General features: G+C 45.2%; 1 protein-coding gene across 17 annotated transcripts in view; it reads right to left on the bottom strand.

Annotated features, from left to right (window-relative positions):
* LPP (LIM domain containing preferred translocation partner in lipoma) overlaps positions 1 to 26,486 on the bottom strand; it is a 371,893-nt gene that overhangs the window by 186,595 nt on the left and 158,812 nt on the right. For all 17 annotated transcript variants that reach the window (XM_080409296.1, XM_080409294.1, XM_080409284.1 and 14 more), the window contains one exon: positions 22,293 to 22,494. In XM_080409296.1, the coding sequence (XP_080265422.1) occupies positions 22,293 to 22,485 (193 nt within the window). In that variant the 5' untranslated portion in view covers positions 22,486 to 22,494. The remainder of the gene's footprint in view (positions 1 to 22,292; positions 22,495 to 26,486) is intronic.

Below are 26,486 nucleotides of genomic sequence, written 5' to 3'. Positions count from 1 at the left end.
CTGTTTTCACCAATACAAAACACCCTGACTTTCTTCCTTCTGTTGCAACCAGTCAGTGCTACTGGGGAGCAGAAAAAGTAGCTAGATTTTCTTTGTGCTATGAAATTCATGGCTTTCTTATTCACCAGTGTAACAGTTGAATAATGATTTACATCCTTAATCCCTGAAGATAATTCAAGATAAAATTAAATGTTGGATAAATAGAATTCACCTCTATCTTCTTCTTTCAAAGTAAGTAACTACTGCTCCATATCCATATTTTAGGGACATGGTTTAGCAGTGGACTTGGCAGTGCTAGGTTAATGGTTAGACTCAACAACCTTAAAGGTCTTTTCCAACCTAAACAATTCTATGTTTCTATCTTCATACATAAATTTATAGAAATACATACTTATACGGAGCGGTGGTTTTGGAGGGAGTTTGGTTTCTTTCACTGATACACATTAGAAAGGTCACATATGTTCTGGCTAGACCATGGAAGAGAAATGAGTTTATAATCAAAAGAAAACGAAAAAAATAAAAAAAAGAAAGGTGTGTGTGTGTTTCTTTCAATGGGTAGATCCCACCTGGAGGTGCTCTACATCCTCTCTATAGTACTTCTGGATAACAGAGAAAGCAGAGGATGAAAAGAATGATGCAGGCTTTCTCTTCTTTGAGATTAATTTTACCCTAAACCTCTGATGTACAAGCTTTCTGTACCAAGGATCACTGCCCAACACCCCGAAGTCACTATACACACTTCGCATGTGCAGTTGTTACTGTATTTTAAGCAGAAATGATTTAAATTTTACATTTTTGCATAATTCAAAATAACTAGTTAGGAAACAACGTGTTAAACTGACTTTTTAGATAAGTAACTACATTTATGTTTTCCATATTCCACAAAATCCCCTACTGAGAACTGTCCCCATCCTTCTCCTTGCTGGTCACAGCCCAGCGCATCACAGTGTGGAACACACGAGGAGAGAGACTGCTTCCCATCAGGAGCATCCTAAAGCAGGCAAGGAAGAGGTGCACAACAGAAGCACAAAAAGGACTTCCCAAGGATGACAATGATATTCCTGTTCATGATACTGGTGACATTAAAATTCACTCCCTGAACCGACCCAGGCAGAGTGCCTATTGCCTGAATGGAAGCAGGGATAAATGGTGGCAGCGCGGTACCTGTGTGGTTTCGGGGGACATGTGGTGCTCATCTTGCGTTCCCAACAGGAACGACCATGATATTGTAGCCATCCAAGCCCACATTTCAAGCTTTTGGCCATTCTGAGAAAGCAGTCCAGCATACAGCTTTGCTGTGTCTCTGCTCAGCATATGGTGCCTCCCTTCCACAGAAAAAGTATTGGGGTCTGACAGCAGCCCAGGGTAACACAGAGGGTGCCCTTGCACTAAAACACACACACCAAATGCAGGGTCAATTATTTAGTGTAGAAAAATCTGGGTGAGATTGTTTTCAGATTGAAGTATAACTTTTCTATTTAACCAATAGAAAATGAATTACTGAAATATTTGTGGATATTGTTAAGAGGAAAAATGCGGAAGAAAATTAAAATCTTCTGTAAAGATTGTGGTTTTGTTTGAAAAGCCAGAGATTTTATTCTTGAAATAAACTGCTGTGGAAAAAAAAATGGTAACAAATTGTAGTAACATATTGCTCCAGTTTCTAGGCTGGACTTCTGAAATCTCCACTCTGAGGTTTGGTTTTCATTCAGAGCTGTTACTTGGACAATTGCAGGGGAATAAAAATATTAAATCAGGCTAGGTGGGGAATCTCTCTTGATTTTCTTTCATCCTAACTTCTTCTCCAGCCTTGCTGCAGCAAAGTGCAAAACCATTCTTTTCAGATTAATGATTGATCTTCATTCTAAATCCCCACTCCAATATTAATAACCTCTCAGAAAACAATTAAAATGGATATATTGTTTGAGCATGTGCTCAGGGAAGAAGAGATGAGGATAAATCTTCTATGAGAACAAAAACCTTTATCATACTGAGGCCCACTGATGCCTGCAGTGACATACAAAGGTTATTCACTGTAACATATGCATCTCCCCATGCTACCAACAAGCACATGCCTGGAGCAGTGAGTAGGAAGGAGAGAGTGCTCAGCAGCACAGGGAAAGAGTAAATGGTCCATCTCACCTTCTAACAAAAATCCCTCCATCAGCAAGATTGAAAGAGTAGACCACCTCCTCCATCAGATAGAAGATGCTGCAGGAAGGAGAACAACTTCCAATTTGACATTACCAGCAAGTGCAAAGAGGCAGAGAGACCCCAGGCAGGCGTTTTGCTTGGAAATTATTTCAATGCACAGAGGTGCCTGATGTGCTGAGGCTCCATGTTTCATCATGTCATTTGGAGTTGCTTATTAGCCCAGGCTCCCTGAGCGCTGAGAATTTTGCAGCCGCTGACTCTGCTTTCTTCATGAATCACAGCAAGGTGAGAAGTGTCTTCTGTCTCACTTCAAAGCAGTGAGAACTGCTTTGGACTGGCTTGCCTCTACACTGCTCTAAGATTGCTGCTCTCTGTAGCAAACTAGTTGCATCAACACCATCCAGCCGCTGGTCTACATCTCCCCCACAACCTAAGCGGTGCCCTGGAGCTGAGGACTATCACTGCTCTCTTGCCTTTTTCCATTCCCAAGTGAAACAGTGAGAAGGTTGTGCTGCTGCTTGCCAACATGGTGTTTTTACAGCATACCAAGGCAGCATGCTGTCTGCCCTGGTAAGAGTGCACGTGGAGATATTTCGGGATGCAGAGGAGGACCATCTCTGACACAGAGAGGCAAACTTGAGGGTCATGGCCCGAACATCTGCCTAGAGAAGAAGAGAACCATCCTCCTTTGGAGAGCACTAACCAGCTTTGCTAAATGAAACCAAACAACAGCAGGTTTTGAAAACTCACATTGCAATTTTACAGTGCGTGACTCGCTGCATGCAGTCATCCACAGTGACTGCTTTATGCAAAAGCAAAACTCATTCCTAGAGGACTTAAACAATCACAGACAGATTTCCCTGATGAAAGACACCCAAATGAATAACAACCTTATTTAAGGAGAAAACATGGCATGTTTGGGTACCTGAGCTGTCAAGCAAACAAGAAGTAGTAATCAAGAACACACCTGAGAATGATCTGAAATTAGCTGATGTTTATCTTTCTACACAAAGGGAGAATTTTAAATTTAAAAATACAGGCATAACCTAGCTTTAAAATCCAGTACCACATCTTGGCAAAACCTAAATGTGGATGTTGAAGATCATTTAAAGAATGGGACTGTCTGCTTTCAAGAGACTGACAGATTTACTCCACATCCTAATCGAGCCATACATATCACATCATGTCATGGTGATTAGCATCTTGCTTGATTAAAATCTTTAATTCCACCGGATTTAAAAGGCTAATTTGAGAGCCACTCAGAAAAGAGCCCAAGGCTGGAGCTGATCACAAGCACAGAACAGCACGCTTCGACTGCAGCGCTCTTACAGACTCCCCTTGTTCTAAATCATCTAGCCAAGATAGGTAAACAAAGGTGTGTGTCAGGTCAGCCAGCAAAATCTTTCGAAGCAATGGCTCTCCGCTCATCACGAGAAAGAAGATAAAACCTGCTTTGGCTCTTTTTTACAATATATTTAACATTTGCAAGAGAAAAATCAGGTGACTGCTTAAAGCTTGGGATGATGCATGCCATCTTCAAGCTATTCTTGAGTGAAATGTTTAATGTTTCATGTGGTTGGGAAATGGCTTAAATTCCCTGCTGAATTTTTCATGCCCATACACAACTTAGTCTTTATCAAAAAAATCCTCTTCAATTATGTACTTTGCAGAAAATGCAGAAATTCTTTGGAAGAATTCTAGCTGCTTTTTTCCCCCTTTTTGTTGTTTCTCAGCTTGCTAGGGTCTGCACAGAACATCCTTCCTTGGATATGCCCACTGAAGTTACCTGGGCTTCACCACTCGTGCTACTCACTGAAAATCAGCTCGGCTGTCTTTCCCCTCATATCTCTCCATGCCTCTGCTTTTGTTGAGGAGAATGGGAAGACAGAAGAGCACTGGGGAGGGGCTAAAAGGTTGCAAACTTTTGGACAGACCCCGCATTTTACTGTGACACACAACAGGGAGCTGTAAATCTGCAGCAGCGGGGCCACCACGGAGCAAACCCGGCAGGCAGGCTGCCTTTGGGCAGGAAAGCCTGCAGAAGGCACGCCGTTCCCAGTGCAGGAGATGTGGCAGGAAAATGAGCAAAATTAAGAGCACTGTAACGTGCTGACTATTCCTGGAGGTAGAACAGCCTCTCAGGAGCTATTGCAGGAGAGCAAAGCAAGAACAGCCCTCAGACCACTCTAACCCACGTCACAGGCACCCCCAGGAACATAAAGCCATCCTCCCGTGTTCTGTCCTGCCAAGCAGCTCGGGCTAAAGACACTGTCTCGCTGCTGCTTTTGTTCTCTAAACACCTTCATTTTGCTGAGCATACACCCCCTAAGGTTCCAGGAATATTAACATAAGCCACACACAGAGATTATTTTAAAGAAGTGATTCCCATAGTTCCCCTATTTTTGGAGAAGCATCTTACAAAAGCTTCCCTAATATATTGGAACAGGACTCGTATTATCTCTTCATAAAAGGAATCCAACTTCTAGGCTTCTAAATTCATTGGTAAGCAGCTTGGACTTCCTTTTATACTGTAAGATTTCCTTCCCATAAGATGCAAGATATATTGCCTCAAGGGAAAAGCAGCTTTATGAAGAGGAAGCCATGTGTGCCAGAATTGTTCTCTTCCATTATTTGCAACATCCTTTCTCCCTCCCATTGTTTTAATAGAGTTGGTCACCAGAAGAACCTGCAGCAAAAGCAGCGATACCCTCATCAGAGCATCTACCTGCCAAGAGCCTCAGACAACATCTGCTTTTTTGCAGAGCCTTCTCGACGTCCAGAAAATATGTTTCCTGTGCATGCCCCATATGCAGTTCTGATAAAAAACATGGCTTTGCTAATAGACTTACTTTCTGCTGTTCCCACCAGAACAACATTTGAGACGGCTCATCGGTAATCTTCCAGCTACAGACAATTTTGTAGAACTTCATTGAATAGAAGGAAGAAGAAGGAAAAAAAGAGAGAGAGAAAACACATTCAGTAGCGACCAGTGTTACAGGGAAGAAAAAAAATAATTACAAAACTGGTGTCTGATGTTCCTACCAGTGATACAGAAACGTTCCCCTCGTGCATGCACATGTTTGCATGTAGCACGGACTCGGTTCCATCCTTAAGTTCAAGTGCATGCTTAAATGTTACATCTCACTGGCCTTTGGAAAGCATGTATCGAATTAGGCATTTGTTGAAATGCTTTGCTAATCAAAAGGATCAGTTTACGTACTTTCCCTGAAGATTCTGCTGAAACGAGGCTGAACAGTTGCAGTGGGACCTCTCAGGAGATCCCCAGTTCTTCCCCAAAGCATTCATTTGCTAGGATTTCACTCTTGCACATTCAGCTTTGGTGACTCAGTATAGGAACCTGGGACCAGGGAATTTGCAGCATTAGAAATGACAGTATTACCAGGGGTAGCTAATGTAACCACAGATCCCTCCCTCTGATCCAGATCACACACTTCACCATGGCCACAGACACCTCTTCAATTTCTTTTAAAATCTCCCTGAAGGGGTATAATCTCCCCAGACACAAGCAGATGGAAATCCAGGGTTCCCCCAAATCAGAAACTACTTGATTTGGGACACAAGGAATCTGCTGCCAGGAGGACTGAAAGGAGTTGCTAAAAATAAGCAAATATTCCCAGTGTTTCTGCACTCCTCTCCCAGAAGTGAAATGATCAAGAGGATTAATTTTAGAGTACGCACAGTTTTAATGTGAAAAAAACCAAGCTGCATCTTAGCTTTTAAGTAAAGACCAGATGGAAAGTCTATCATTGCAAATGCCAAAGGGAGAAAACACTCAAAGTTCGCTCCAGGATGGAAAGGTCATTTCTAGTCATCCTTGTTTTAAATGTTCTCAGAAGCACTCAAGCTTTTTGTAATAAGATGGTTTTCCTGCAGTTTATCAACTTGATTTCCTCCAAAATAAAATAAAAAAACTCCAAAACAAAACAAAAATCACCAAACAATACAAAACAGAAACTTTAAAGGCAGGCGCCAGCTCTGTTTTGTCCTCTCTAGAGCAACAGAGTCATTAAATTTTTAATAAATTACTGTTTAGATGACAAGAAATGCCACAAAAACGATACGTTGATTCCACCCAGGGGTGTTTACTTAGAGCTTCATGGGGAGATTTATGAGATGACAGGCAACAGACAATGTGTCAAAGAAGACTGAGAAGCGACACTTCACTTATCAGGTACTGATGTCGATGAAGAACATGTCAAGCTGATGAGAAATGGACCAGGTTTCACCACTGTGTTCAAAGCAACATCCCAAACCCCACCGAAGACCACATGCCAGGTGACCAATGCAGATCCACCAGCCCATTTGCATCGTAACTACATGCCACCGGCTGTAAGATCTGAAAAGCTCAGTAAGGACCTGCTTAGGGCTAAAGGTGCCTGCTTTACTCTAGCAGCTTACATACGATGACTAGGAGGCGGCAAAATTGTGATCGGTGATTTTCACCAGAGTTATTAGGGTGACCTGAAGACAACGCAGCGCTTACAGTTTTCGTCCACTTGCCAACTCATGAGAACTACAAACACTCAGCTTCAGCTGCGATTTCCCCAGCCCCTAGTCTCCATGTGCCAGCTAACTGTGAAACAAACCCCTTCCACGCTAAGATAAGCCCACAGCTAAGTACGGTATGTGAATGAGCCTGCCGGGACACAGCTTCCAAACCCTAACAGGAAAATATTTAATCAGAGACAGAAAACTCCATTCTCTTATTTTCCACCAAATATAAAAAAGCACATAGATATGATGATATAAAATTGGCATTTTCACAGTAAACACATCTGTGTTCCGGTGCAGATTATGTTTTAATGTGCACCCAATAAGTTCCCAATAAGAACTGGAGCTACTGGCTAAAGCTGGAAGTGTTTTGTCCTTGCAGGCTGTGCCTTCTCTCAGCTCAACTAGGCCAGCCCTGACAAGAAGTATCTGGCTTCAGGTCTTCCTTGCGCATAAATAACAAATGGACTTGCAAGGTCCAGACAGCTGCATTTATGTAAACCCACTCAGCGGAGCCATCGCTGACCTGACTTAGCGGCAACGGGGCTGCGCAAGTGTCAGCAGGAGACGTGACCTGTGGTACCGCTGCATGAGGGACAACCAGGCAAACCCAAGATTTCGTTCTCAAACAGCACGCTAAAATGTTGGGATCAGCAAACAAATGCTTTGTTGTTTCTTGACCACTTGCAAATGGTGATTATTCCATAGGAAATAACTAACAAACAAGGACAGAATCCTCCAAGCTCTCTTTAGAAATCTTCTTTTCAAAACACACCCTCATTTTAATCATTTACCGTTTGCAATAGAGAAGAAGGAAAACAAAGAAGGCAAGAAATCTGAGACGATCAAACCTTCCCTAGTCCCCACAAATAGACATACACTGCCTTCCAATAGACTTGACTAATCATTTTCCTAAGTAGCCAAAAGATTTCGCAATTAGATACTTATAGAAATAAGATGCACCTTCCTGCTCCTCCTGAGGCCTCATGAGTTTTCTGGCTCCTCCCAGAAGGAGCTTTCATTACTCTGGGCATGACGGAGCCAGAACTGCTACAAGAGAAAGCTCTGATTTCAGCTCCATCCCAGCCACTGACCAAATGCCCAGAACGTCCATCACTGCTCTTGGATCACAAGGGGGATGGAAAAAAACCAACAACAACACAAAAAAAAAAAAAGAAAACCAAGAAAAGGGGAGTTTGAGTCCTAAGATTAGAACCACATTTGCTGGACAGGTTTGTTAGGAAAAAAAAAAAAAACAATCCCTGGACTTCGTGTAAACTATGAGTATTTGGTCAGGTACTAGGAGATCAAATACATAGGGAGCCTCACAATTCCCTTCCTGCAGCCTCACGTTTGTGGTGACAACTGCACTTTCCACTGATTAAAAGTGACCTTTAGGCCCTGACATTTAGGCCCAGATTCTCCAACTTGTGTTACCTCCGCCTCCAGTTTCAGAGATGGAATTCATAGCACTTTAACGTTTAAATAGTTGGCGGTGTCCATCAAACACGAACCCGTGTCTTACCCAACCGATTCTTAAAATGGAATATTCCCACCCCAGAGACCCATGCCATGCTGGATGGTCAACTTTCAGAAGGTATTGGACGTGCCATATCTCTTGGGAAAATCAACACGCCAAGTGAAAGCTCATCTCTCAAAATAGTTACCCTACTACCTTATTTCTCTTTTATTTGTTTCCCTGCCACAGTTACACAACACATTCTCGCTGGGGCAAGAGCAGTTTTGGACACATACAAACAGGCAGCGCTAAATGTGCACCAGAAACAGGAGATTGATAGTCTTCCCACGTGAGAAGGCATAACAAGGCAAATGGATCTCCGTTAGCTTGTCTCAGTAATATCTCAGGAAAGCACCATCACTCAGAATGGAAACATGGTGGTTCAGCAATTATTTGCCTAAAAAGTCCAATTGTGATTATAGGGAAAGAGCTCAGCTGTGATCATGCATCGCATCTCTTGTCTTGGATTAGCTGCTAAATTTAAGGTATTTTCTGTCTGGCCAACAAGAGCGATTCACTGGCATGAAGAAATGTTTTAAATATCAAGTTTTCAGGCTCAGCCAAACCCATCGCTCCCGCGGCTCTCTAAAAGACTCTTATCCCTAATGAGGGAAGTGAACAATTGAACGAAACCTAGAGATCTGGCAGCTGGAGATCCACCGGCCCGACCCCCCTCCCGCTGCCGCAAGGTCATTTCTCCCTCTTGAGGGCACATGCCCTGCTTTTACGCACACAGGCTGAGCGCCTGATGCGCCAAGAGAAGTCGGTCAAGTATTCTCATGTTACAAACCCAACTGCCTTTTCTGCTGTAGAGAAGGGTTACAGGCTCAAACTCTGCAGGACCACTGTTGGCAGGGTCAGTTTAATGGGGAAAATTCAATTATGAATTTAATCCAAATCTAAGGCATTGAATGGACTAAGCAGAAAATGAGGAATATACTGCAACACTTCATACGTTACCCTTTATGACTGTGTGGTCTCATGTCCACGCTCATACCAGAGGAGATGCAGGCCAGCTGTGATTTTTACCCAGCTCACACTTCTTTCACATGTTGCCTCTTGTCTTTATAAATTCATTTTTGTGTAAGACAGCTGTGTCAGACCTGAGATCTCAGTGCAATTTGCTTTCTATAACTGCAGGATTAATTCAGTCAGCCAGCTCCTACTTCTCCTTGGGCACTACACAAAGAATTACAAATGGCTCTTTCGTGCCCAGTCGGTACAAAAAGTGATGTCAAAAACGTAACGGGAAGGTGGAAAGGACCCAGCTACAAAACCAAGATCTGTGAGAGAAACTTGGTCCCAAGAACAGTGAGGGATGCCAGTTAGGAATATCTCATCTATCTGTCAGTTGGGGTCATTCATTGAGCACATTACTGAAAGGAAAGGCGGCACCTTGAAACACGAACCCCAACTTTTCAGACCCGAACTACGCTTCAGCCTCCTCTGCCCCCCCTGTGCCTTCATCTCTGACGTGACAGGAAGGTAGGCTTGTGCAACAGAAGTTCAGTTCTCAAGAAGGAGCCTAATTGTATTGCAGTTTAATAACCAATTAGTGGTTTTGCAGAAGTTGCGTGCACCAGCCGGGAGGGCCGCCTGGCTGTGTTGAGGAAGTGCATGGTGTTGACTTCCCAAACTGAGTCACTGTTGTAAGCCCTGGGGTGGAATTTATAGAGCTGGGGGAAAATTTCCAGGAAACATCACTTACTGTTACTCACAAAAATAGCAAGGAAACTCTTCAATTACTAAACTTTTAAGGAAGAAAGTCCTTCTTCTTTATGACAAGATGGCAAAGCAGCAGCCTCTGCAATTTGCTTGGAAGCAGTTACAATTATTATTGTTACTTATCTCACTTTTCCCTGATAGTAGTAGATGTTGCTCCTAAGCTATTAATTCTTCACAGCTGCAAGGCTGGGTTTTTTTCTCCTCTTTTCTACCGATTATTTCCATGATAAGATGCTGAAGTCAGTCTTGTCTCCAAAAACTTTTGCAATTCTCTCCTGGAACATGTCTGCAATACCATCTGTAGGTTGCACCCAAGCCCATGCACGCAGGGACTCAAGTGAACCCAGGTACCAACACCAGCTCAACCACAGCAGCCCAGCAGTAAGCCTGAACCCAACTGCCCAGGATCCCAGTTCGGGGGAGTGGTTGCAGCCTTAATTAAACCACACGAATCTGCAGACAAAGCTGTTACTGGTAGCCAAGCTGATCCCTCTGCACAACCTAGACATGCCCTGGCATGACAGAACTGACAAAAGCAGAGAAGGGCACAGATCAGTAGCTGGATCAGTCACGTAGAAGTGTCTGTTCCCCTCCACACACGCAACACTTTCCTTATGTCTCCTCAGAACCAGGGACGATGCCAGGCTTTCAGAAACATTTTGTTACCGCAATAGTTTTAAGGATGCAACCGCAAATCTGGGGGAAGCTCGACCATCTTAGAGCATGCACCTTTCCGCTAAACACACACGGATTTATACTCTCGCTTAGTGAGGGTGGGCAGACTATCCCAGACACGGTCCCTGTCCCCTAAGCAGCCAGCATACCCCATCAGGAAGGATGTAGACTAGCTGATCACAGAAGTGCTACTTTCTGGAATAAAAAAAAATCTTTTAGAAGCACCAGCTATGAGCACACAAACTTGTCCCCATCCCACACACCAAGTGCAAATGACTAATTTTGTTATATGACTTCCAGAACGTTCCCAGCACTGCCGTCCCCCCTGAGCCCTGGGGCCAATGTTGGCCAAACGGTCTTCGAGAAGGCCTCAGAGATGTTCCCCCACATGTCTTACACAACCCAGTAGCCTGGAAGAGGACAGAAACCCAGGGTAACGAGGGAAAGGCTGCCGGCATGAATTCGACCGGGACCTGACCCGTTTGACCTCCCGGCTGGGCAGACCCGGCACAGCTGCTGGGAGGGCACACGGAGCCCAGCTCTCTGCCAAGCTGTCAGTCAGCACAGCACGCAGTCCGTGACACTCATGGGGCATGACACCCTGTGCAATGCAACGGAGACCCAACAAGTTTGTTTTGTACATGCCGCTGTGGCATCGGCAGATAGAGCAACGTGCTTCAGCTAGTACTGACATGGGAAGCATTCAAAGCACTTGTGCGGAGATAAGAGGCTCCCCTCATCTCCTGCCTGAGACACACTGACCTCCCCCTCCCTCCCTGCTCCCTGGCATTGTTAAAGATAATACAAAAATCTGCCACTTATTTTTCCAAATGTCTGTTTCAGAGGGTTGCCCCCCCACCCCCTTTTTCTGAAGCCAATTAAAAACAAAGGTTTACCAGGAAGACGAAAAGAAAAAAGAAAAAAAAACCAAAACAAAACCAAAAAGTGTCTGGTATCATTGGATCCAGCCTATAAGGATCTCACACATAAAAGAATTATGTCCCTGAGCACTTTCCAACAGACTTTCAGAAAATTTCATCTTTCTACTTCCCTGGCTGGATAGTCTGTTTGAGTAATTCTCTCTTTCTCCTGGGGCTGGTTGCTAAGAGACGCACTATTACTTCTCCCTCTCTTATGACCCGATTACTGTGATCAGCAAAGACAGCGTGCAGACAACAGCCTGACACGGCTCATACAAGAACATCGGGCTCGTTACAAAATGATGGACTGTATTAACACTCCTTGCAGCCCCTTCGCTCACCGTGGCCTTTGCAGAGTCTCCTGGCACAACTGGGGGTTTTTACATCCCCGGCTTCTGAAGTGTGCGTTCAGACATTTTAAATCGCAGGACTGGGAAGGGAAAAGAATGGACTTTTACCTCCTGTGTATCACTGCCTGCAGCCAGAGCGCTGTTAATGGAGAAACCCTCCTCTCCTTACCGTTCCCAAGAAGGCCCAGGAACTACGATTACTCCTTTTTGCTCTCCTGCAAAAACTTTGCAAATACGTAACACACACTAGGTTAGCATGTTCCCTCGAAGAGTTCGATGACACATTGTAAAGCTGTTCTCGACACTTCAGGGGCTGAGAGATGACCTGGTTCTGCAAAGAGCTGAGCTGGATTGCTCTGAATGAGGAAAGCAGCTGGAAATGCACCCCAGTTAAGGTGCATGGCAGTCCCAAAGAAACCACCGGGATGCCCAACGCACCCCCAGTACGTGCAGAAACAGCCACAGCCTGGCACTGTGTCCTTTGCAGAAGAGCCCTAGGTGATGGGGCCAGCGGGCGAGATGAGAAACTTGAAGCTCAGATTGTGAGCTTGTGCATACGGGTGTATCGAGAAAAAAGTTAAGGGAACTTGGTTTTGTTGATGTCATTACCAACAAACAACAGAACTGCTGCCAGCTGGCGTGGCTCAGGATGGGGTCACCAACCCCAGAGACCATCAGTCTCCCACTTAGTAAGAATTTAACCCTCATCACATTCACTCTTTATAACATAAATTCCAAATTTCTATAATTTCTTATCTTGAACCTACTTTTGAAACACTGTGTTTACTAGTACTGTTTTCATATCATTTTCCTACTCTCGAGGGTCCCCTCTCCTCCCACCAGCTCATTCAGGGACAGCTCCCGCAGCAGGACCCCTGGGCAGACCCTCAGAACACAGGTGCTTGGACTGTACAAAGCCCAATGCCACTGCAGAGTATCTAGAAAAGACAGTTGCTAAATCTTTCCAAATAGACCTTGTAACAGCGGTGGTCCAGATGCACAAGTCCTTCCTCAAACAATTATTCCTCATCTCCACAGCATTTCCCATAAACTCATTGTTTGGCAAAACAAATGCCAGTTCTCATGCCAGTGTGATTTTTACCAACCAGCCCTCCACACCAGCCTTTGGCTTTATGGTTTGGTCATGTCTAGACTAAACCAAAACCTTTCCTTCGTCATTGTCATCACAGGAATTAAGAGTTGGAAAAGACCTGTGAGTCTTTTGCACTTCACCGCTCCTCAAAGAGTTTGGGCAAATCCCCAGCTGAGCTCCTACAGCATGCTTACACGTTCTTCTGCTGCTACATCTTTACAGCGTGCATGCTGGTTAAAGACGACGACAAAGAGGAATTTTATATAGTGATGTCTGCTTATTAGGAACTAGACCAGTTCCTTGCTCATCACCTTCCGTATGACCACCCTCCGTGGGGCAGCCAGAGCCACAGGACTTCCAGTCCTACTCAAGGACCCTCAGCTCTTGAGCCCAGTCCATCTCAACACACTTTGCTTAGCAACAAGCGTTTGGGGCCTTGTATATTTAGTCCAAATTGTAATTGTGTAGTGTTCACTGCCAGAAATGCCTGCTCTTTGGCCACAAGTACAGCTTCTGTGGCTTCAAGAGTTGCTCATTCATTCTTCTAACCTTTTATTAGACCAACCTGTAATATAATCCAACAGACATTTATCAGTTGCTCTGACTTAGCAGTACTCTCTCTGGCAGAGTAAAAAAGCTTTAAGCAGAGAAAAGGAAAAATATACATATAATCCTTTATTGTAAGTTAGTTTTCAGGGCATAGGAGAGCTGTATTGTGTGAACAAGGGCAAAAAATTAAAAAATACTACTCAACTGTTAACTGTCATATAACAATTGTTATTATTTAACAGACTAGCATCTGGAGGATGTTAAAATTTCAGATTAAAATAAAAGGGACAAGTGCTGCCTGCTTGAATCCAAGCTATTTCTGCATTAACATTGCTCTCTCGCTTTGATTGGGCACCACAGCCCTTTAAAACTATATAGAGGACAAACATTATCTTTTTAAAAGTAGGTTTGATATAGTCGATGACAGATGTTTGCAATTCAAGTTATAAAAAGATGGCTCCTTTCCATTCCAGTGTATGTCAGAATCATCTTTTTTTCTTTTTCCTTTCCCATTTTGCCCTTTTTCTTTATTTTACCCAAACTATTGTGGTTCACAGAGCAGGCCACTGCAAAGATGAATCACTATTCAATGTCTGAAATAATGAAGTGGAAAAATGAAATATAGTATCTTGGAAGAACAGACAGACAGAAGGAAAAAAGAAAATGAGCAAAAAAAATAGGCATGGCAAAAAAAAATTAAAAATCTACCTGCTGAGGAGTGTAATGTTTGCCTTATGATACCAAGTAAAAGAGAAAATACGAGCTCATTCACCAGAACGAAAAACAAGGCTAGGCACGACTTCAGATAGTTCCCAAATAAGAGGCAATGTGTTGCAGAGCCTGTGAAAGTTTAATATTTGTAATTCTAACAAAACACAGACAGAACTGTTAATAAAACCTGGTGGCTTGACTTGACATTTTGTGAACTACGCATAAGTATACTGGTTCAATAATAGTTGTTATGCACCTGTTTTATGTTGCCTTTTTCCCTGTGCCATTATCTGAGATGGTATTTCGAAAAAGAAAACGTTCATCCTGAGAGCAAAGCCAAGAGCACAGACCTACATATTTGTCTCTAACCGAAAAAAAAAGCAGATGCAGACACTATTATTCCACGCAGGCAGTAACAACTTTTGGGATGACTGCAATCAAAACAGAAGGACCCACCCAGTGCCAGTTTATTTACACTGGTGAGAATCACAAGCCCTGATCGGGGTCACTGTGCTGTGGACAACTGGGCAAAACTCCATGCCTGCATCACTCATAAGCTATCGAGTAGAGAGGGATGCTGCCCGGGCACAAAGGCACCAGCTTGGTCTCAAGCCTCTTCAACACAGCTCAGCTTGCTTGGGGCAGTTTAAACCCACTACTATACAAATGAGAACCACCACTCATTTCCAACTGGTTTCACTTGGTTCTTAACCAACGAGGAAGAGGATGTCATTACAGAAAAATCAATGGAGACTTCCGAAAGGCTGCTCTGAACTGGCTCACAGCTACCCCTTAATGAGGGACCCCCGCCTTCCAGCTTGTTCTGCAGGGTTTGGGTGCTTTGTGCTTTAAATGCTCTTGTGTAGAAGGTAGCAAAGCCATCACAAAGAGGCCTGGAGCTTCAAGTTCATTTTCACTGGCTGTATTTTGTAAGAGCCTGTGGATGATGCAGTTCTGACACTAATGAATAAAGTATTGCTTCATCTCCACCATTTCATTCACCACAAGAAACACATGGAAGAATGAGAGCAAGGATTAAGAAGGACTTTAAAGGTTTATAATATGCCCTTTAAAAAAGCTTTCTCTAAAAACAAGCACCGACATGGGGGTGCGCTCAAGCACAGTCAGGGTGATTTGCAACAGTGAGGTCACCTCTTTACTCCCACCACGTTTTTCATCTCCGTGAGCTCAGTCCTGAGAGGGATGGGACCACAGCATTCATCGCAATGATGGGACCAGAAAGGGGTTAGAGCGCTTCTCAGCCTATTTTTTTGTCCCATCACCGAGATGCTGACTCCTCCCTGGAGCATCAACGATTTTTTTCAGCTGGTGGTAGAGCTGAGGAGCGAGGCAGCAGGCAGAGACCAGTAGATCCCACCGGAAAAAAAACACCCTGTTACTCAGGATTCACTTCAGCATCAAATCAACTGACTAACAACATATTATTTCCATGCCTCATCTGGGCTGCAGCAACAGTCCACGTGCATAACTCACAACACAAGCAAGGCAGCGAGCCTCTGCTTCCACCACGATAAAAGAGTAAATCACGTTATCTCACATTAGCATTGGGTGAGGCACACACAAACCACCACGGGAGCCTGGCTGAGACAGCTTGCTGCCTCTGTGCCCCAGCCTCCTTCCGATGACGAGCACAGCCCTGCAAAAGCTCATGAGAGGCTCCAAGGAGCAGGTATGCCACCTCCCTGCCTCTCAGCCAACACAGCCCTCCCACCAGCATGGATTCCTCTTGCTATAGTGCAGACCCAGCAGAGAGAACCAGGAAGAAAACCAACACAAAACCCACAGAATCTCCCAAGTCAGCCTGAATTTATTTTTTCAGGGCTTTCATCCAAGTAATGAATAGACTCTAGACCTGGTTAGCTTCTATGAACTATCAAAGACTGCAGAGCAGGGAACAGCACAGCTAAAACATGGAGTGTCTAGTCCAATAAATCCATACCCAAGCTTCAAAAACTAGACAGAGATACTGATAGCAGCTGCTGTAAACAAAACTCAGTAGATATATCTGCCTATAAAAAAACCAACAACACCAAAACAAAACAACAAACAGTCTGATAGTTCACACTCCCAGTCCCCTACAGACACAGCAGAGCATAATTTGCCAATGCTCAAAAGCCTCCACACACATGAGGAGGAGGAGGAGGAGGGCAGGGAGAGTCAAGCCCTGGGAAACCCAGACCAGCTGGATTCAAGCATACACATTGGTGTCAACCACAGAACCTTGCCCTGGAGCTGGCCCTGCTGTTGTGCCTTGTCTCATGAGTCACTTGCCCTGCCCTCCAACCAAAGTAAATGGAAGGAGACGGTTCAAAAGGATTAGTCTTCTTGTTCACCATATCTGAAAGTCGCCCAAGGAAAGGGAGAAGGGAAGAACTTGCTTTGATTCTCATCCCTTCACTTAGTTACCATTATTAAATCGATATTAACTGTTTCTGCAGGTATAATATTCACCAAGGGTGGCAATTATAAGGAAAAGACATCAGCTCTAACAAATACTGGATTTAGAAGGACCCAGCAGCATAAACTAAAGTGGTAAATTTTGCAAAGTGTGTCCTCAGAGCCTCAGAGGGTGACAGAGAAGCACGTCCAGGTGCTGTGCAGCCAAGTAAGCCAAGCGACTGCCCGGGGAGGGATGCTGCCTGCACATCCCTTTCTGGCCAGGGTTGACACTGCAGTATCTCGGCCTGTCTCGAGCAGCTTGAGAAACATGCATGGTCAGATTCGTATGAATGAAAGACACTGCAAGAATATAACGAAATTTGGTTTCTTGGAGGCAGAGATGGTCATCTTTGCAGGAGCAGGAGACCGACCTCCTGGGTGCCAAGCAATGATCTAGAAGTTCCCAGCAGGCGAGGATGGGCTCGCTCCTTTCCCTTCCCCTTCCTGCCACCATCAAATCACTTTTCAGGTGACCACACAGGATGGCCACAGGAGGTGTATTTGACCCAGAAGGAGCTGTGGCAGTGCTCATGAATGATGGACTGGAAAGCCCAACCCTGCAATCCAGCTGGGCTTGGGCAGCAGCCTCCCAGGGCTCACCGGCTGCGCTCCACCTGCATCAGCACAGTGTGGTTTCTCCTGGACTTGTGCTTCTTCACATCTGTGGCGTTTTCTTTGGAGGGGAGGGGGAAAGGCAAGGGGGAAAGAGCTGCAGTTATGAAAACAAACTTGAAACCCGAAGAATCCAAACCAAAAGGCAAATCACACCACAAAGCTTGCCACTCACCCAACAGCCTGAAGAGACTCACCTCAGGCTCTTCTGAGTGCCTCAGGCTGACAGCGTCTTTTTTTCACACGTTTTTGAAGCCCCTGATTTTGGCTTCACAAGCCCTGGTGCCGTCCCAGTGCACCCCAACTGACCTGTCCCAGCAGCACTCGCTCGGGAGCAGCTGCCAGCTCTCCCTCCTGTGCCACCCAGCATGCAAGCTGTCACCGGTGCTGCTGCCACCAGGCTCACAGCAGCATGCTCAAAGCCAGTGGATCAACCATCACCAACCTCACCCCGTGGCAGATGCCTCCTTAGTCTGCTCTGGAGGGCGAGGCCCTGTTTTCTGGGATTAGGGAAAAGAGGAGAAAAGGCAATTTGCTTCATCTGCAAGCTATAAATCCTCTGCATCTTCCTGAGTCCAGCATAGATGGGAACAGCTACGTGGCAGCATTTCCCCAAGGCTCCAGCTCTGTTGAAGATGCTGAAATACCAATTTAAGTGTAAAAGCTGGAGAGCAGGAGAGAAATAAGCTGCAGGAAAGGGAGGGAGGGCAACCACAGAATCACAGAAAGGTTTGGGTTGGAAGGGACCTTCAAAGACCACCTAGTTCCAACTCCTTGCCATCTGCCAGGACATCTTTCACTAGGTCAGGCTGCTCAATGCCCTGTCAAACCTGAGTACTTCCAATGATGGGGCATCCAGTGCTTTCAAAGGAAACAAAATTAATACCTTCCACTTGAAAAAAGGCATTATTTTGCTTAAGAGATTTTTTTGCTCAGTGAGTACGGAGGACATTATTCATTATATACCCATTATACATGCTGTTGGACAGGGTGGGCTGAGGAACAGAGGGAGGAGGCAGGCAGCACCAAACGTGAGCATAGAGAAAGAAGCCAAATATAAGAAGTGGCCTGTCAGGACCCATGACTGGATGGTGTCTCATCCATCTCAGGACCCGTCTTCTCCCAGCATGAAGCAAAGATGCTTTCAAACTTCAAACACATCCAGCTCTACCCAAGGACCAGTCTCAGCCCTGGTTCCACTTTCTTAGAGCTACTGCTCAAAAGTCTGGACATCTAATTTTGATTTCCAGCCTAACTCATTAGCAGTCACACTTCCTCCCCATGCATACTTGTTTACCTTCTACAAAACCATCTTTCCCAAGCTCAAACAGCTCTCCTCCCTCCAAGGGGTAAACACAGAGCTGTGTAAGACATCGGGCACCTGCACATCCCAGGGACCACGGTGCTCACACTTCCCAGGATCAGGAAAGGTTAATCCCCCACAAACTGTCGCAGTGGGGAACGCTAGCACTAAATTGTCCAGAAACCCAGCAGAGACCACAGCGTGTGGAAGTCTGGTCCGGTGTTTGTAGGACCTATAAAAACACAGCTGTGCCTGCCTCTTCAGCTAGCTGCACAACAGGGACCTGTGCAGGATGTTAATCAGAGTTGTGGTCCTATTGATGATGATGATGCCAATTATTACTATTACTACTGCAGTTATACCTGGGGGCCCTCAAATGGATCCCTGTGACAGCAAGACACAGTCTCTGCTTTGATGAGTTGATAAATCTAGTTTGAAACAAGTCACAGCCAGTCAGCATGGCAAATAGCAAGGAAGCAGGCTGGCAGCGCTAGGAAAATTGCTCACTTAGCTGGTCTAAACCACGCACGTCTTAAGTGCTTCAAGTCACATTAAAATGCTGCTGGTTTATAAACTGTTGGCTGTTGTGATTTCACTTTTTTTTCAGTCATTTAACCATTTCTAACTTCCTTTAAAGTTCCATTGAGTTGCTTTTAATCAGTACCTTCTGGCTGTTTTCTGTGCAGGTGTCAGGGGAAAAAAAAATAAAATCAAAGTCAAAGTGAGAGCAAGGAAATACCTTGGTGGGAGGAGGAGGGGGGTACAGCTGATCCCCCCCATGCACTCAGCACCTGCTCCACAGCCTGTCACTGCAGTGTCTTTCCCCTGCACTTTCAACGTGACCAAGAAATAAAACCACAAATGCAATCAGCTGGGCAGACCTGCTACATGCAAGCAACATGCCTACAAATTAATAATAAAGAAACACAAGGCCAGAGCATGCATTTTCCCAAATGTTAAAGGCAAGGAGGTGAAGAAATTGCTGGGAACAGAACTTGCTGGTTTCCCAGAGAGATTACTGATACCATTCCTGCAGCCTCTGGTAGTAAGGAACCAGCTCCAGTGACACGGATGGGGCAGGCAAGGCTGTGCCAGGCCATGAAGTGCACGGATGCTTTCTGCCCCATCCCAGCCCTGGGACAGCCCTTCCCTGGAGCGACACTGCTGCTCCACTCATCTGTAGCAGAAGGATGCTGTGCTGCGTGCTGTCCGCATGCTGGGCAGAAAGCCCACGTGCCTCCAGCAAAGCAGCTCTGGTGGGGTAGGAGGGATGAAACACACCGGGGTGCGAGGGGATGCTGCAGCTCCTCCACCTACAGACTCACAGCTAACCAGATGGGAAGGACCTGTGACCAACAGAGAACAAACTTAAGGAAAATGACTCACAGTGCCCCTTTATGCAGGAAAGCAGTGGGGCACGGAGCTGTCTCCCAGGCTGAATGATTGCTGCAAAAACAATGGAAGTAATTGAAAACACACTGGAGGAGAGAAGGGAGCCACAGAAAGTGAATGAAGTGTGTTGGGCTAAATATTTTCTCACTGTTCCCCTCTCACCTGCCAGATCTCAGAAGCCTCATGTTCTCAGGGTTATATATGGCTGGGCTAATGGCTTTGCACCAGCTGCTGACACCAACCAGCAGCATGTCACCTTCTGAAAGTGGATTAGCTTAAGCTGCAGACACACTGTCACATCACTAAGGCAGTCCCTGACCAGGTCTTGGCCAACCCTTAGGTCTTCCAGGCCCGTCAGATAATGATGGATTCTCCAAAAGCCCAGCATCAGACAGCACAAGGGACTGGCACTGAAAAAGTCCCCCTGGGAGCTCCTGATGTCTCCCAGTTTCTAACAGACCCGGCAATGCTCAGTTGCTTGCAGGACAGCGTAGTAAGGGTTACATGAGAAATGTTTGCATGTTTCCTCTCCCCTGCTCAGCCTGCAGTGCCTGCTCTGCTCTTCGGGAAAGCCTCCTTCCCCAAATGCCAAGAAGCAGAGAATTTTTTAGAAGGTGATAATGTTCCTGAGTTACATACAAGCAGATCTACAACCACTCAAGCACCAACAATTAAGGCATACCGACATTTTTCATGAAAAAACATAGTGGCTGATCACCAACAGTTTTCCTAGAAAAAAAAAAAAAGTGTTTTTTTCCATCGTTATTTTAAATTTTAAGAAATTAGAAAAATAAGAATTCCCACTTGACTTGAGGGTGACATTTTCATTGCATTCCAGAAATTTTTTAATTCCAAATGTCTTCCTCTTATTCGCTGAGTTTTGTTACCGAAGGCAACAGAACAGGTGCATATGACTTCGCTTTTCCCCTCCAACACATTTTCTTTTTTTGTTCTGAATTTGCTAAAGTTAGAGCGGCAGAGGGAAAAAAAATGAGACACTCGTCAGACTTTTCCAACTTCCCTACAAAATATCCTTAACTTCAGCAAATCGTTCAACTGCAAGATTTAATATGCTGCTTTGTTTTTCTTTCTCCTTTCCATTATTCTGTAGTCTTCCTGAAAAAGCACATGCTTTCAAAAGATAGAGTAGAAAAAGGAAAAAAATTATACACATTATATTTATCTTATTGCACTGAACACAAAAGAGTGAAAAGTGGTGATGGAGCAAAGTAGATTATCCAAAACCAAAAATCAAAAGCTGTTTTTTCTTGAATTTGTATTCTTTTTCTTGAATACAACTCTTTTCTTTGCGGGGAGGATGGAGAGAAGGAGAGAAAAGAGTTTTCAGCCTGTTTCTAACCAAAGTAAATCAGCAGGAATAGAAAAGTCACTACTCTGCCAAGGCAGCTAGCAGTCTCTCCTGAAATCCTTGGCTTCCACCTTGTTTCTGCTGCATTAAGGTTCCATCACACACTCTCCACTGTCAGCTAGTGGCATCCTGGGTGCTCCAACCGGCAGGTTCCCAGTTGCAGACCCCAGAGGTGCTCCCAGCCATGCACTCCCTTTGCCTGGAACTCTCTCCCTCCATGTGTCCTCGAGCCGGGAACCTAAGTCCCTTGCTCGCTTCTCAGCTATGTGCAGAGAGCAGGACTTTTATAGCAGGAGGTAGAGGAAGGCTAACATATGGTGATTGGCAGGCATTTGTTTTACTGACAGAACAGCTCCAGAGGATATTGCAATGGTCAGGCAAATTCGAATTTTTTTTAATCAGAATTATATCATTAAATTAGTTCATATTCAAGAGTGTTCCACAGTAGAGGGAAAAGAATAAAAGTGAAACCGAATCGAACCAGCAAGCCTGAGAGAAAGTACTCCTAGACCCAGTCTGCCAAACTTACCCCAGTTATACCCATACTCCCACCGCTCGGTTCCACCTTTGTAAGGATACCGGTTGTGCTGGGATGAACGAACCAATACTGAAGAGGGTTGTTCAAGTCCCATCTCCTTGGATCAACACATGCCAGCAGAGTCCAAGCAAGCAAACCCCCTTGAAAAGTACCGGTCTTGGGCATAGGACATCCGCTTCAAATTCAAACCAAGATCTATCCCCATGCCCTCCCCCAGCCCTGCACCTCTCAGAAGGACAGCTAGCCAGAGTGAGGGTAAGAGAAACCTTCACATTCTTCTTGATTTCAATGATTTGAAACAGGGAGGCTCCCACAAACTCATCAACGAAGAGCAAGTCAAGAGCAGCCTATGTTAGCAGTCGCTGCCTCTGAATTAGACAGTTGCAGTTCTTTCCTAAAAGAACACTTACCATCACCTCCTGGTTGTTTGTATGGGTTGTACTTTGGCTTAGGGGCAACAACAGGCGCAAACTTCTTTGGTGTCTGCTGGGTGGACACTGAGATGCTGGGAGTCCCAAAGGCATGTGTGGTCTCCATCCTTGCAGTAACGTGACCAACAGGCTCGTTGGTACTCTTGGGTGGGAGCCAGGACGGGTGGGACATGGTTCAGATCTGAGAGGAGAGGGGAAGAGAGTCACATGTAAGTCAGGCACTTAGGCTGGGGGAATAACAGCTGCAAACCTACTAATTTGCTGGTTTATAAAATCAAACCTACAAAACCCTTTTACAAGTTTAACTTGTGCATGCTTACCTTTATACGTATTGGTCCTAATGTATAGGGCTTAAGATACAAACTTGTTTTTCTTCCCCCAGTAGGTCAGAAATACTGATCAGCTCATTGCTGGTGCCTGCAAAAAGTGATGCTATGTTCCTCTTCAAATGAAAGCAGAGGCAGGCTGACACCCTGGGGAAGCCCATCACTCCCACCACCCATTTAGCATAGTATTGATTTCTTTGCCTTTCCCTGTTAGGCTTTTGTGAGTACCTTAACACACAACAGTGCAGGTGCTCTGGGGGCAAGCGTAGTCACAGACAGGCAGACACACTTCCAAAATACACCTTTAGCACTTTTTCACATGTCATTTAGGTTCCCATGTCCCAGTGATTTTCATTCAAACTTTTAAGAAAAAGTATTTCAAAAGCTGCTAATCATTCTTGATGCCTCCACTCCTGAATGCCCAGCTTAAGATATTTTAAAAGCATGTCAATTTTGAAAAAACGCCAGAATCCCACAACTGCTGACAACCAGGCTCCTTTTAGACATCTTGACTTGTGTAACAGAAAACAGAGGCAGCCCAAATCATTACTTATTTATGAAAATCTTGGCTTGGCCCTCTTAAAAGCCTACATCACTTTTGAGAACTGGACTCAGATGCTGCTGAAAATGTTGCCCATAAAAAAACTGTTCGTTGCAATGAACAAGTGCTTTTCACTCCACACAAACCACACCCACTGGGTAGTGGCGATGGTCCTACAGTACCATCAGATAGTCCTATAGAGCTGGATTTGAGGTATGATGAAGAAATTAAGATCCCACAATACAAGAAATGCAATGTTCAATGCTAATTTTGGAGCTCTTGAGCACCCTGTCACTTCTGGCCACACTCTGCTTTGATATCAGGACTCCTCAAGGCCACTGAAACCAGCAGGCAGCTGCGACCTGATCAGGAAAGATTTGTTTTGAACAGGGAAAAGGATCAGTGCAAGAGAGAGCACCAGGCCATGGGAGACATTAGCAGACTGCCATTGCGGGAAAGTGTTTCCATCTGGGAACGGTGGGACAAAGCAGAGGGGCTGCTGGACCCGCAAAGAGGCAGCCCCCAACGGCAGCAGCAAGCGCAGTCTGCCGGGGCTGAGATGCTGAGTTGTAGCTCCGCTGAGTGTGGCAGCAAAGGGCTGTATTAGCTGGTACAAACAGTCTTCTGAGCTGGGGCTGGGAAGAGGAAAGGGGACAGACCTCTGGCCTCTGGAGGGTGGAGACCTCCTTGGAGTGAAATCATTACCGAAGTCCACGGTACTACAGCTCTCTAATTATTCTGACACAGCTCTGTGGTCATGCGTGCAGCAATCTATCTGAATGGCTCACGAGGCGATATTTCCAAAGCTGACGAGTGCAGCCACATACGGCTTGTTGATACCATGCAGGAATGCAGCCACAGGGTCTACTCCTAGCTTACTCCTAGCCTACCTGAGCACTCTTGGTGCCTCACAGCTAAGACTCCCATGCACACATGCTTCTCAGAGAAACACACACTGAGCTTTTCAACCAGCCTCCAGGATTATATGGGACATTTAGGCAGGAAGAAGGCACATCTGATAGCATATTTAAGTCTACCTACTAAAAACAAAGCAGAAATCACACTTCATTTCCCCTTTCTCCTTATTTGGGCTCACACATCACTAGAAATGTCAAGATTAAGCTGTTCAGGAATTAGGAGCAGAGCTGTTTTGCCAACTCATCCTGGCTGGCAAAGCATCTGCATTCTACAAGCTTCATGGTGGAGCAAATTCCGTAAACGAAAACTTTTTTGGGGGGTATAAACTAGAGAAAGTAGTCCTGTGGGTTGCTGCACGGATAACCTTGTGCTAGCAATCCACTGTTAGCGATGCTGAGTCAGTCTAGGGGAAAGGAGCAAGGTCTCCACATGGTACTATGGGACAGTACCTGCAGCTAAGAGCAACGACTGTTAAAAGTGATGTGTATGTATGTGTGCTTACTCCAGCCCAGTAAGTTTACTTTAGGTTAACAGGTTTTCTACTTGAGGAATCATTTCTACTTAAAATCACAATGTCTGACCCGACACTAGGAGAGAGACAATTTGTGGTTATCTTCCACCTCCTTTGCTTCTGGTGTGGGAGAGGAACTGGCAAGCGCCAAACATCAGCCCCAACACTTGAGGCTCTTCCTCATCCTGCAGTCTGACTGCTCAGTGTGCACACAGCCCTTTCGCAATACCTGCCACTGGAAAATGAGCCTGGTGCACCAGACATCTGATACCAGCGAAAGGAACCCACCGGGACTGGCCAGAAAAGAGGCAGACAGGAGCATGGCGGGAGCACCCCTGGAGATGGACAAGTATCCAAAGCTGAGCTGCAAGGGCACCAACTTCCTCCCCCATATGCCTGCTGTCCGACCTTACATTAACAGTGCGGAGCATCATTCTGAAAGCAAGAAGTGAAAGGCAGGGCCTCCCCATGGGGCTGGGGAGGAAACCAGCGGCAGCGGGTGGGGGCAGAGGCCACGCGAACCGCACTCCCGCTGCCTGGTGCTTCCTGTTACCAGCCCTGATGGACCTAGTAAACAACTGCCACTTGAGCACCAAGACTCACCTGCACTGCTGCCTCCTCCTCCCACATCCTTCAAAAATGTAAAATACAGCAATAAAGTGCAGGCAACTATCTAGGTTTTAAAAGCAGAAAAGCAATGATGGCACTCAGCCTTAAGAGCTAAACAGAACAACTTTGCACTCTGCAGAGTTACTGCATCCACAGATGATCATACCTTAGCCATTGCTAAAAGCATCCTGTAGTTTTATTCTGACAGGTTTTCAGCCCCTGGTTTGACATCTCATATGAAAGAGCATCCCGCTGAGTGAAGCACCCTGAAGCCCTGGATACTATGTCCATACTGATTCAAAGCAGGAAAAAAAATATTCCCAGTACTGACCAGATTACTGTCATACCTGTTCTGGTGGCTGCCTAGTTGTTCCTTAACCACTTCCCTGGCAACATGCCTTGGCCTCACTGGGTTCTCATGGTCCTCCAGATTGATGGCAGGGATGGGTTAAGCGATGATGCACAAACCAAGAATACTGGCTTCAGTAGCAAGGTTGCACAGTGCTGGGGATGGCTGAAAATGGGTGTGAATCTCAACTAATGAGCTTAAAAAGCAGACTGCTCTTATGGACAGTTTGGGAGCATGAAGACCACGTTGCTGTAAGTCAATTGCTGAGTGTAAGCTGGCACGCAACTCTGTCTCAGCTACCCTCCAAGACATTTGTTTTGGCGGTGGTGGTATTTTCTAATTGTTTCCCTGTTAGCCTTTTCTTTTACTTTTTCTCCCCTTCTCATTTTCTGTTACGCATTTGCTGCCACTCGTTTTTGCTATCTGTGCCTTCACAGTGTTTTCAGCAAGTTTGCTTTTCCTCGTCTGTTCCAACCCCAGCTCCCCAGCCTCAATTAAATTCAGTCTAACTACTTCGCAAGATCATTAAAAAAAAAAAAAAAAAAAAAAAGAAAATTAATGAAACTTTTTTAACAGCTGAAGCTAAACTTCTGGGTTTGCTGTTATTTTCCCCCAATTTTTTCATCTGGTAAAATGCCAAGAGCAACACAAAACATAAGAGAGAGTGGCTTGCAGATAGGCACAGCCCCTCACCTCCCTCTGCAGGGTTACCCACAGTGGAGCACCCTGGCTAATTCAGACAAAGCCATCAGTGCTCCCTCACCATTCCCTGCAATGTGCCCAGTTTTCAAGCAGAAGCTTTTTTGGAGAAAAAGAGATGAACATTTTGTGATGTGGACAAGTAATCAAAACAGTACAGGGAAACCTGGGCTTATAACCAGTCCTCTTACTCTAAACTTACTCTTACATGTGCTACTGC

The sequence above is a fragment of the Falco punctatus genome, assembly GCF_963210335.1.
Source record: "Falco punctatus genome assembly, chromosome: 13".
Classification (NCBI taxonomy): domain Eukaryota; kingdom Metazoa; phylum Chordata; class Aves; order Falconiformes; family Falconidae; genus Falco; species Falco punctatus.
This window is presented reverse-complemented; position numbering and strand designations above follow the sequence as displayed.